General features: G+C 42.6%; 1 protein-coding gene across 1 annotated transcript in view; it reads left to right on the top strand.

The window, feature by feature from the left end:
• cfap54 (cilia and flagella associated 54) overlaps positions 1–13116 on the top strand; it is a 211481-nt gene that overhangs the window by 9591 nt on the left and 188774 nt on the right. Inside the window, exon 4 of the mRNA XM_078234599.1 lies at positions 12092–12263. Within this exon, the coding sequence (XP_078090725.1) occupies positions 12092–12263 (172 nt within the window). The remainder of the gene's footprint in view (positions 1–12091; positions 12264–13116) is intronic.

Genomic DNA, 13116 nt, shown 5'->3' with positions numbered 1-13116 from the left:
TTGCCATCCTGAAAATGCCCCTTTTATCCCAACCTCCTGTCTTCTGTTTGTTAGCCAATCCTCTATCCATGTTTCTTTATCTTGAGCTTGGTGCTCAGCAACACCATGGGTTTTTATCTTTATTAAGTAGCCTTTTGTGCGGCACCTTATTGAACGCTTTCTGGAAATCAGTGTATTTTACATCTATGGGTTCTCCTTTATCCTGTTCACTACCTCCTCAAAGAATTCTAATAAATTTGTCAGGCGTGATTTCCCCATCATAAAGCCAGGCTGACTCAGCTTGATGACATTATACATTTTTAAATACTCTGCTATTGCATTCCTAATAACGGAGTCGAACATTTTCCAATGATAGAAGTTAAGCTAACTAACCTGATCTTTGTCTCCCTCCCTTTTGAGTAAGGGTGTTGCGCTGGCAGTTTTTCCATCCTCTGCAATCTTTCCAGAATTTAAGGATTATTGGAAGATTACTAGCAGTGTATACATTATCTCTGTTCCTTTAATATTCTAGAATGGAACCCATCAGGTCCAGTGACTTCTCAGTCTTCAGCCCCATTAGTTTCCCTAGTACTTTTTCTCTGGTGATATTTATTGTATTTATTCCCCCCCCCCTCTTTTTTTATAAATGTGTCTTCTACCATGAATACTGACACACAGGGCGGAATTTTCCCGTCCTGCTTGCCACAGGAATCGTAGCAGACAGGACACAGATTATGCAAGGGTCTATTGACCTTCGGCAGGATTTTCCGGTATTGGGGTGAGTGTGGCCAGAAAATCCCACCCACAGTACTTAAATAACTCTTCTGCCATTTCCTGGTTCCCTATTATCATTTCCCCAGTCTCATTCTCCAAGGGGTCTTTGTTCTCTTTGGCCTCTTTCTTCCTTTTTATATCTTTAAAGAAGCTCTTGCTATTTGTTTTAATATTACTTGCAAGTTTACCCTCATAGTATACTCACTCCCTCTTTATTATTTTTGGTCATCTTTTGTTGGTTTTTAAAACTTTCCCAATCCTCCAGTCTACCACTAATCTTAGCTACATTGTATGTTTTTTCTTTCAGTTTAATACTATCATCAACTTCCTTAACCATGCTTGATTTATCCCCTTCCGAGAATCCTTTTTCCTCACTGAGATATATCTTTGTTGTGAGTCATAAACTATTTTCATAAATTTCTGGCATTGAAGTTGGGGAGATCCTAAATGAATACTTTGCATCGGTATTCACAAAGGAGAGGGATGTGTTGACTGGGAGTGTCTTGGAGGGGAGTGTTGACCCGTTAGAGAAAATCTCCATTACAAGGGAGGAAGTGTTAGATTTTTTAGGGAATATAAAGATTGACAAATCCCCAGGGCCTGATGGAACCTATCCAAGGCTGCTCAGGGAGACGAGAGATGAAATCGCTGGGCCTCTGACGCAAATCTTTGTCTCGTCACTGGACACAGGTGAGGTCCCAGAGGATTGGAGGATAGCTAATGTGGTCCCGTTATTTAAGAAGGGTAGGAAGGATAACCCGGGAAATTATAGGCTGGTGAGCTTGACGTCCGTGGCAGGGAAGTTGTTGGAGAGGATTCTTAGAGATAGGATGTATGCGCATTTAGAAAGGAATAAACTCATTAATGATAGTCAGCATGGTTTTGTGAGAGGGAGGTCATGCCTCACTAACCTGGTGGAGTTTTTTGAAGAAGTGACTAGAATGGTTGACGAGGGAAGGGCCGTGGATGTCGTCTATATGGACTTTAGTAAAGCGTTTGACAACGTCCCTCATGGTAGGTTGGTGCAAAAGGTTGGATCTCATGGGATAAAGGGGGAGGTGGCTAGATGGGTGGAGAACTGACTTGGTCACAGAAGACAGAGGGTGGTAGTGGAAGGGTCTTTTTCCGGCTGGATGCCTGTGATTAGTGGTGTTCCGCAGGGCTCTGTATTGGGACCTCTGCTGTTTGTGATTTATATAAACGATCTGGAAGAAGGTGTAACTGGGGTGATCAGTAAGTTTGCAGACGACACGAAAATGGCTGGACTTGCAGACATTGTCAGAGGCTACAGAAGGGTATAGATAGGCTGGAAATTTGGGCAAAGAAATGGCAGATGGAGTTCAATCCAGATAAATGCGAAGTGATGCATTTTGGTAGAACTAACGTAGGGGGGAGCTATACGATAAATGGCAGAACCATAAAGGGTGTAGATACACAGAGGGACCTGGGTGTACAAGTCCACAGATCCTTGAAGGTGACGTCACAAGTGGAGAAGGTAGTGAAGGCGGCATATGGCATGCTTGCCTTTATAGGACGGGGCATAGAGTATAAAAGTTGGGGTCTGATGTTGCAGTTGTATAGAACGTTGGTTCGACTGCATTTGGAATTAAATTAAAATTAACACATTGGCCGCATCTGCGCCCAGATCTGGTCGCCACACTACCAGAAGGTCGTGGAGGCTTTAGAGAGAGTGCAGAGGAGGTTTACCAGGGTGTTTCCTGGTATGGAAGGGCTTAGTTATGAGGAGAGATTGGGTAAACTGGGGTTGTTCTCACTGGAAAGACGGAGGATGAGGGGTGACCTAATAGGTGTACAAAATTATGAAAGGCATAGATAGGGTGAACGGTGGGAAGCTTTTCCCCAGGTCGGTGGTGAGGTTCACGAGGGGTCACAGGTTCAAGGTGAGGGGCGGGGGGGTGGTTTAACACGGATATCAGAGGGACGTATTTTACACAGAGGGTGGTGGGGGCCTGGAATGCGCTGCCGGGCAAGGTGGTGGAGGCGGACACACTGGGAACGTTTAAGACTTATCTAGATAGCCACATGGACGGAGTGGGAATGGAGGGATACAAAATAATGGTCTAGTTTGGACCAGGGAGCGGCGCGGGCTTGGAGGGCCGAAGGGCCTGTTCCTGTGCTGTATTGTTCTTTGTTCTTTGCTGATCAACTGCCAAACTCCTTTCCCAGTCCACTCCGGCCAACCCTGCCCTCATTCCTTTATAATTACCTGTACTTAGGTTTAGCACAGTTGTTTCTGACCCAAGTTTCTCACTCTCAAATGGAATGCTAATTTTTACTAAGTTATAGTCACTGTTTCCTCAGGGATCTTTTACTCTGAGATTGTTCACTAAAGCTGCCTCATTGCACATTAACAGATCCAAAATAGCCTGTTCTCTGGTTGGATCAACAACATCTTGTTCTCGGAAACTGTCCTGAACACACTCTATGAATTCTTCCTCAAAGCTACTCTGCCAATTTGATTTTTCCAATCCACATTAAGATTAAAGTCACCCATGATTAATGTACTGCCTTTTATAAATGCCCTTATTATCTCCTAATTTATTCTCCATCCTACAATATAGCTATTGCTAGCCACACTGATCTCCTGGGCATTAGCTTCCCATATGGCCCAAACCTTTGAGCCCGCCAGCTGATGGCATGTGGATGAATCACCTCCCTATCTTCTGTGATTTGGAGAGATACTTGCGTGTGCATAATTAATGCGGTTCCAAGTGTGGAATCAGGCATGATTTCCTGCCATTGCTACCAGTGGGAAAGGTGCCGCCGGAACCATCCTCCACTTCGACAAAAAGAATTCCGCCTGTCGTTTTTTTAGAAGCTCAAGTGATCACTTAATTGTTCTTTCAACTGAAGCTGGGACCAATGGGACAGTGAAGGGCCCTTGAGCAATGTAATGCTGTTTTATAATGTATTCCTTTGTCACTTGGAAAGTTTCCTGTGTAACATCATAAAGTGAACGTAATCAAAGTACAAAAGTATAGCAATTATGCTTCAGTTTAATCTAAACAGTAAGTACTTGTTCCAAATATAGTTATTTATTATTCATATGTTATGAATATTAACAAATACTGAAGAAAAACATAGTCAGTATGAAAATGGTCTCATTTTCCAACATAAAGTGAATGCGTTAAACTCAATGTAGCAATCAGAGGCTAATAATTTCAACAAAATAGCTTCCAGTCAATTGATTTTTCTGGTATAAGTAACAATATAAATGTTGGCCTGTGACATGGCTAAAAGCCGATATTCATTATCTTCATTATCATGGAACTTAACAGCAAAATTTTGATGTGCTATATTACAACTCCCCGAGGGCCAATAACCTTGTTAAAAAGAAAATAATCCCCACATGCCAATTGAAAGTAAACCACTGGGAAAATTAAAACTTTTACTGTTACAAACCAACTAACAACAGCATATTTTAAACACTAGCAAAGAATGCTTCCGACTAAGTGATAAATTTTACTTTAAATTGTTGATCCAACAGAGCCTCACAAAGTAACAATACTCATTACTACCTGGACAAATGTGGCACTCTATGCATTTCCCAGACTTTCTCAGCTATGACGGATCTCTCACTTAATGAGGCTTACACGAGATGAAGGAGCTAATATATCACCAGCTGTGAAGTTGTTGTTGCAATCAAAAGGATGTTGGTGTGATTTATGATGGAAACAACACTTAAATATTTGTTGCAAAAATGATGTCTTGTACATGATGCGGGTGTGCTATTTATGTTGTATCTTCTGTAGACAATTCACATGGTGGATTTGGGGAAGTGTTCAAAACAAGTGTCCATGAGCAGAAGTTTTCAGCTCTGAAAATTAATTCCAGCAACAGAAGCAGCTGAATCTGATACACTCCCGCAGAGGAATAAATGGTTCATTCTGATGTAACTAACCTCTTTTTATCACACATTCTCTGTTGTGGTTACCAGCAAAGATGAGTTTTAAACCCAGTATTGATGTTGGTAAGGAAATACTGACGTCTGGATATATATATATATATATATATATATATATATATAAAATATATATCATAGAATCCTACAGTGCAGAAGGAGGCCATTCAGCCCATCGGGTCTGCACCAACCACAGTCCCACCCAAGCCCTATCCCCAAAACCCCATGCATTTACCTTAGCTAGCCCTGCCAATCAACCTAACCTGCATATCTTTGGACTGTGGGAGGAAACTGGAGCACCCAGAGGAAACCCACGCAGACACGAGGAGAATGTGCAAATTCCAGATAGACAGTGACCCAAGCCAGGAATCGAACCTGGGTCCCTGGAGCTGTGAGGCAGCAGTGCTAACCACTGTGCCGCCCCACAGCATGTGATGGTGATGTGAAAGTCTCCATGAGTGTTGGTATGTGTCCGCTGCTAATCAATGTGTGAGATATATATGTATATATACATATATGTTGATTCTGTTTGGGAGGGTTTGGCAACTAATTAGCAGCCATGAGGGCAAGAATGAAGCTGGGAGTGCTCAAGTGTGGGCCTGATTGAAACACGCCTTGATAACCATTACTGTGCCCACTGCTCTAAATTCCACTCAGTTTCCTTTAATGCTCCCCTTTGCCCTTGTCCTTGCAACCTTTCCTACTTTATCCCCTGTCTATCGCCTACCCACTCTTGAGCTCATCTTGTCCATGGGATGATCCACCTGCTGTTCCCTCAGTGCTATTCCCACTAAACTGCTGATGACCCAGCTTCCCCTCCTGGCCCCAGCATGTTAAGCTATATTGTAAAGAGTTCTTTCGCTTCTTTTAAATGTACTGTTATCACCTTTTGTTCTCAGAAACAGATTCTTGATCCCACCGTCCTTGCAAACTACTTTCCCATCTCCAATCTTCCTTTCCTCTGTCTCGGAAATCCATTCGTCTTTCTTGCACTCCATATTGGAATCTTTTCAATCAAATTTGCATCCCTGCTGCTGTATCAAAATAGTTCTTAGTGAAATCACAAATGAAATTTTATGTAGCTGTGGTAAAACTAAACATTCCCCTCCTTGTTCTTCTTGACCTGTCTGTAGCCTTTGACATAGCTGGCCACATCATTCTGCTCCATTGTTTCTCCACTGTCATTCAGCTGGGTGGGCCTGCTTTCATGTGCTTCTCTTCCTGTCTCACCATTACCTCTGAGAACTCCTCTGAGGAGTCCTACCACTTATACAGAGGCGAGATACAATTGGAGCCATTTGACCACAAAAGCCATCTTTGAACAAGTCAATGAGTTGCTAAATTTGCGATTCAGGTGCCAGGACATCTGGGGGCACCGTTAAATGTATCCCATTATGGCCCTCCATAATGGTCTACAGTGTCCTGCATAACACTTTGTCTCAGAGAGGACTGGAACTGAAGGGAGAGAAAAGAGTAGAGTTAGAAGAAGGAGTTACCTGTGTCCAGGGTTCCTGTAGTTGCTTTCCCAGTTGCCAGAGAAGCTCCATGTGTACTTCAGTGGTTCTGTTTACCCCTTTCATACCGTTCACCTGAAGGTCACTGTCCAAGTGGAATTCGAGATGCAAATAATACGAGGCCAGGAGAATGTGTGATTCAAAAAAAATGTTTCATTCATTGAAATAAACATAAACACGTTGCCATGTACATTGATATAGACAGTCAAGTGAGTCCTCTAGTGCAAATATTATAAAGAGGCAAAGGAACGAGGAGCAGGAGAAGGTCATTCGGCCCCTCAAGCCTGCGTGATTTGTTCAACTAGATCATGGCTGATTTTCTATCTCAAAGCCATTTTTCTGCACTTTCTCCAAATCACTTGATCTATTTGTTGCTGCGCCTGCCGCATAGTCTGTTTTAACCCTTATATGGTGGACAAAGAATTGCGAATAGACTTCTTGTTAGTGCAATGATATTTATTCACACAATTATTAATCACGCACCCAATCAACAATAAGTTATCTTACAGAATACTAAAGTTCAAGTCCAATACTAGACCTTGACTTAACTTTTGCGTGACTGGCAAGTACCCAGGCAGATATTGGCCTTTATCCACATGTTGGTCTCCGTAGTGCTCTGCGTAGTCTGGTCCTTTGGTCTGGTCTGGTACTCTGGCTCTGATCTTCCTTCCTTCTTGGGTGTGGTGGCTCTCCTCGTGCTGGTCGTTGCTGGTGATGGTCACCATTGTTGTCGTTCGTCTATTGAGTAAGAGAGAGAGAGAGAGATTCTTCTGTTGTGCAGCACCATTTTATCCCTCTTTGGTTTTGTGTCCTTTCGGGCGGTCTCTTGATTCTTGTCAATCAATCGATCAGGGCTTGATCACCCTGATCGGTAAGAGTCCAATCAGGTGCTGCCACACCGATTTCTGGGTATGTACCCAACGGCCATGCCTGTAGGTGCTGGAGGCACGTAGGTTTTCATCCCTCCCTCCCAAATATGGGGTTAAGGCTCCCTTTGTCTGGTAAACAAGTATGTTTGACCAGAGAGTGTCCATTGTCTTTGGATGGCTTATTTCCTGTGTATCCAGTCATCTGCAGCCTGTTTATCTCTGTCCTTTTCTTTTGAGGCTGCAGCCAGCCTGTTTCAATGCTTGTCCAATTATCCCAGCGTATAAATCGTCATTTTAGGTGGCCTGTTTGATCTCTGCCTCGAATATACACAATGACTCTTTGCATCCTCCTCACCATTCACATTCTCACCTAGTTTTGTGTCATCAGCAAACTTGGAAATGTTACATTTTGTCCTCACAACCAATTCATTGATATAGGTTGTAAATAGCTGGGGCCCAAGCACTAATCCTTGTGATGCCCCACTAGTCACAGCCTGTCAACCTGAGAATGACTAATTTATTCCTTTCTCATCTCATTATTTCTTTCTAATTCCACTTTTTAATCCCAAATACCGTAGTATAACCCCTGTGACTTCAGCAGAGCTGGAGGCAGGCTGCTTTTTCTCTTGCTGTGACAGGTGTGATACCCATGATGGACAGCTTCTTTTGGAACCCATGAAAGACCTACCAAAGGTGAACCCCGAAAACCCCTCCTCCACTCCACCCCTGTGCAGCAGCAGACACAACATTGGGCAAGAGGTATCTTTTAGGGTTCTGTCTGAGAGTAAAGGGGACAGTGATGAGATTTGAGGGTGCCTTGAGAAGAGTCCTGAATGCCTTTGCCCTTTCTTCATCTTCCTTCTCATGACCCACCTACACTTCCCTGCAAACCTAGCACTGGAGAACCCTTGGCTGTATTTCAGTGATGATGTGGAGATGCCGGCGTTGGACTGGGGTAAGCACAGTAAGAAGTCTCACAACACAGGTTAAAGTCCAACAGGTTTATTTGGTAGCACAAGCCACAAGCTTTCGGAGCGCTGCCCCTTCATCAGGTGAGTGGGAGTTCTGTTCACAAACTTAGAAATCTTAGAAAGAGAGGCATATAAAGAGGGCATATAAAGACACAAACTCAATTTACAAGATAATGGTTGGAATGCGAGTCTTTACAGGTAACCCCCACGTCTTGCCTGGGCTTGCAAAATCTCACTAACTGTCCTGGCTGGAGACAATACACATCTCTTTAACCTGTGCTTAACTCTCTCTCCACTCACATTGTCTGTACCTTTAAGACTTGATTACCTGTAAAGACTCGCATTCCAACCATTATCTTGTAAATTGAGTTTGTCTTTATATGCCTGTTTGTGAACACGACTCCCACTCACCTGATGAAGGAGCAGCGCTCCGAAAGCTTGTGGCCTGCGCTACCAAATAAACCTGTTGGACTTTAACCTGGTGTGAGACTTCTTACTGTATTTCAGTGAAGCATTGAGACCACAGCGATGCCTTTATTAAATGGCAAACTGATTGTCAGTGATCAGAGCCACATACTCAGTTGCCTGCTGTGTCTGATTCGTGCAGGTAGTAGTCACTTTTGCCATGGAGGTAAGCATCAGCACAGAGACCTGCGGTTTATTAGGGGAACACTCCTCCACTCTTTCTCATGGGTACTGAAAGAAGTAGAAACATTTCCTATTGCTGCTCCACAAGTTCTTTTTGGTGGCTCACCTACAAAGCTCAGCACCGATGTCCAGCTGAGCAATTGCTTGACGTGTTGTCCAATGGGGGCTCTCCACTGCTGTCCCTGTCACTGGCACATGCTCCTGCTTGTATGTAATGCGCTCCTCACCACATGACAATGTAGCTGTCTCTATTGCCGTCTCTCCAAGATGTGTGTATTTGCATTGTTGGAGGCAGCAGTGCTCTCTCTCAGAGTGCACTACCTAACCTGAGGATTCTTTGGCCTCTTCCTGCTCCAGCTCTTCCATCTATCGTGAAATAGTCATTGGAGATGCTAATCATTGATTAGGCCTGACGTGGACAAGTCTAACTGGTGTGGTGTAGATTCTGTTCAAAGCAAAAGCAATTCAAAATGAATTAAATTCAAAATGGGTTAAATATCAAGCACCATATCTTATTTTGTCTCCAGGTGTGTGGGAGATTTCCACCTCTCTATCACTGGTGCCTAATATCTATGCCACCTTGCTGATTTATGTGCTGTCTCCCAGGTTCTCTGCTGCTCCCTGAACTCTCTTCTGCTGCACTGAGAGGAAGCAGCGAGTTCTGAGTGTGAGAAGGGCACTGTGTGAAGAAGGAAGAATTTGTGGAAGGTGACTCTGAGGGATGGGTGTGAGATAAGCAATAGCATGAGGGTGAGTGTGAGGGTTTGCAATCAGTGGGCGATTTGAATAGGCATCTAGCGAGACAGGAACTTGTTCAACTGCAAGTTATGTTGGTTAGAGGGGTGCTGTTCAGGAGAATGCTGGAGGTCAGAGACTGATGGCTAACATCTGAAAGTGATATACTGCTTACTGTTCTTGACCTCATGATGTGATTGAACCTTTTTTGACACTACATCCTGGTCCTCCCCACTCCAATTGCTGGCAGCTGGAGCTACTTCTAGCCACTTGCTTCCACTCGTGGGCACAGTAGTTACCATTCCCTTTGGTTTGCAGGTTGTCAGGGAGATTGAACAGAGGCTACACAGGATAAGGAAAGCTACCCACTGAGAGAGGAGGAAAACAGGAAAAAAGACTCCAGGGTCTTCAAGGATAAATTCTCTTCCCTCAATCCATGGATTTAAAGGAAGTAACTGAGAACATTGCAGACAGCCGAACTATAATTTTGTAAAGTTCTCTTCATTTGGCAATCATTCCTTTAGGTTGGAAAATTGTGCATGTTGCTTCATTCTTTTAGAAATGTGAGCATGACACCAAGGAATTGTGGACCCGTTAGCCGACCAACTGTTGCTGGGAAATTACTAGAAATTAAGGATAAGGTGACATTTTGAAAATGTTAAGATCGAGCCAGGATGGATTTTTAAACATGCTTGTTGAATTAGATTGTTTTTTTTTGATGAGTTGATTAAAGCATTGGAAGTGGAATATTTGTGGATGTTAGTCACATGGATTTCAAGAAGCCATTTAACAAGGTGCCTTTTAAAAGACTTATTAGTGAAAGTTGATGCTCATGGAATTGAGAACAAATTATTAAGCTGGTTAGGAAATTGGCTGAATGGCATGAAACAGGGGGTAGAGATAATAGGCAGATACTCTAATTGACAGAATGTGACTAGTGGTGTCCTGCAATATGGGGGCAACAATTATATATCTGCAACCTGTTATATAATTATATATCTGTATGATCGTAATAATTATTCACCGTACTCTTAAAAAAGACAGAAGCCATATACCCAGATTTACCGATAAAAGACTCATATTTACAGATCGTCTTTCATGACAAACAGATATCTCAAAATACTTCACAACCAATGAAGCGCTTCTGAAATGCAGTCACTATTGTAATGAAGGGAATGCAGCAGCCAGTTTACAGGCCACTAAAAAAACATGATGATGATGACCAGTTACCAGATAATCTGTTTGGTGATGTTGATTAAAGGATAAATATTGGCCAGGACACCAGAAAAACTACCCTGTTCTTCTTGAATTGTACCATGGGATCATCCACTAGAGAGGACAGACAGATGGGCAAAGCAAGCTCGAGAGGCTAAATGATCTATGTGTGTACCTATGCTCCCATGCTTACCACTGACTACAGGCTGCAAACATATAAATGAATAGGCAGCACAAAATTTGTATGCAGCCTTCATTACAACAAATGCGTGCCGCAATCTTTACATAGAACAGAACATAGAACAGTACAGCACAGTACAGGCCCTTCAGCCCACGATGTTGTGCTGAACCTTTTCCGAAACCAAGATCAAGCTATCCCACTCCCTATCATTCTAGTGTGCTCCATGTGCCTATTCAATAACCGCTTGAAAGTTCCTAAAGTGTCCGACTCCACTATCACAGCAGGCAATCCATTCCACAACCCAACCACTCTCTGAGTAAAGAACCTACCTTGTACATCCCTCCTATGTCTCCCACCATGAACCTTATAGTTATGCCCCTAGTAACAGCTACATCCACCCGAGGATATAGTCTCTGAACGTCCACTTATCTATCCCACTCATCATCTTCTAAACCTCTATTAACGCGCCTCTCAACCTCCTCCGCTCTAAAGAGAAAAGCCCTAGCTCCCTCAACCTTTCCTCATAAGACCTACCCTCCAAACCAGGCAGCATCCTGGTAAATCTCCTCTGCACTCTTTCCAGTGCTTCCACATCCTTCTTATAGAGAGGTGACCAGAACTGCACACAATATTCCAAATGTGGTCTCACCAAGGTCCTGTACAGTTGCAGCATAACCCCACGACTCTTAAGCTCAAATTCCCTGTTCATAAATGCTAACACACTATAGGCCTTCTTCACAGCTCTATCCACTTGAGTGGCAACCTTCAGAGATCTGTGGATATGACCCCCAAGATCTCTCTGTTCCTCCACATTCCTCAGAACCCTACCTTTGACCCTGTAATCCGCATTCAAATTTGTCCTACCAAAACTCCATCTGCCATTTTTCGGCCCAGCTCTGCATCCTATCAATGTCTCATTTGTTCCTGTTTTCAGGCCTAATCTAGTTTCTTCTCTCGCCTCTCCATAAAATAACAGCATTAAATAAATTGGACCATTGCTGGTTAAGAAATAAATAAATTAATTAATCAGCTGATTACAAATGACATATAAACAAGCTCTTGTGGCAACATGTTCGTACTGGGCATGTTATTTGTTGCCTTGTGAGATTTTTAAATCCAAGCGTATAATAATTCAGCATTGTAAGATGAGTATTGTTCAATAAATTCAGGAAAGAGGCGAATGAAGGTTGAATCAACAGTATTCTTTTAAATGAATTATTCCATTATTATTCACTCTTCTGAGAAATTAATTATGCCTTATTGTTCTATTTGCTATTCTGTAGCTTCGCACGTTGCAAATGAACTGCATTTGCAATTACTATATTACGAAAGAAGCTGATCCAAAACTGCTGAAACAGGAATCGCAGAGGAAGTGCGCAGGAATTCTTAAGTTCCTTCGACTTATTATGCAAGTGGCCCTGACAAAAGAACCGCTTTGCTGGCTTGTTTATAATGGTATTGTATTGTGTTATTCTTGATTTTAAAAATCTATATCAGATTTACCCTTTAAAACACATTCATTACCTGTTCACGTTTGATTGTTTACAAGTTAGAAATTATTCCTCTCTGTTGCAATGTTCAAATACCACAGTTATAAGTCAAGTATGTTTTTATCTTATCTCATATTCTATTTAGTTGAATGATCTATCGGATTGGTTTTCTGAGTTTGTGGGGCTGACAGGAAGTCACAGCCGTCAGCTACTTATATTTGGAAATTACAGACGTGCTGCTCAAAATTTCCACAGTGCACAGTTTGGAGCTGAGGCTTTCTCTTGGCAACACGTAGTCCAATGATTAACTCTCATTGCCATAAGAATAAAAATATTCATTTCTGTGTCTCTTTTGAGCAGTCCTAATGACTCATAGTAAGTACATGATTGATAGTTGATAACTCTGATTTCAGTAGAATACAGAAAGTGGAGAGAAGAACGGAAAAAGGAAATAAGAAGGGCAAAGAGAGTGTATGATAAAGATTATTGCGTAGCATAAAAAGGAATCATAGAGTCAAAGGAAGGGCAAGATCGCTTAAGGACAAAAATAGGAGTCTTCTTGCAGAGACAGGATGTGGGAGAGGTACCTTGCATCTGCCTGCATTCAAGAAGGGTATTCTGTCATGTCCTGTAAAGGAGGAATGGGTACATAAATTGGATAGACGGTTAAAGTGGAGGTACTTAAAAGATTGACAGTGCTCGAAGTAGAAACTGTCATCCGGTTTGAATGGATGCATTCTTAGTTGCTGAGTTAAGTAAGGTGGAAGTGGCAGATCCTTTGGCCAAAATCTTTCAATCCTCTTTGAACATGAGAATGA

This window comes from Mustelus asterias, chromosome 19 (genome assembly GCF_964213995.1).
Source record: "Mustelus asterias chromosome 19, sMusAst1.hap1.1, whole genome shotgun sequence".
Taxonomy (NCBI): domain Eukaryota; kingdom Metazoa; phylum Chordata; class Chondrichthyes; order Carcharhiniformes; family Triakidae; genus Mustelus; species Mustelus asterias.
Note: the sequence above shows the minus strand (reverse complement) of the source record. Positions and strands in the feature narration are given on the sequence as shown.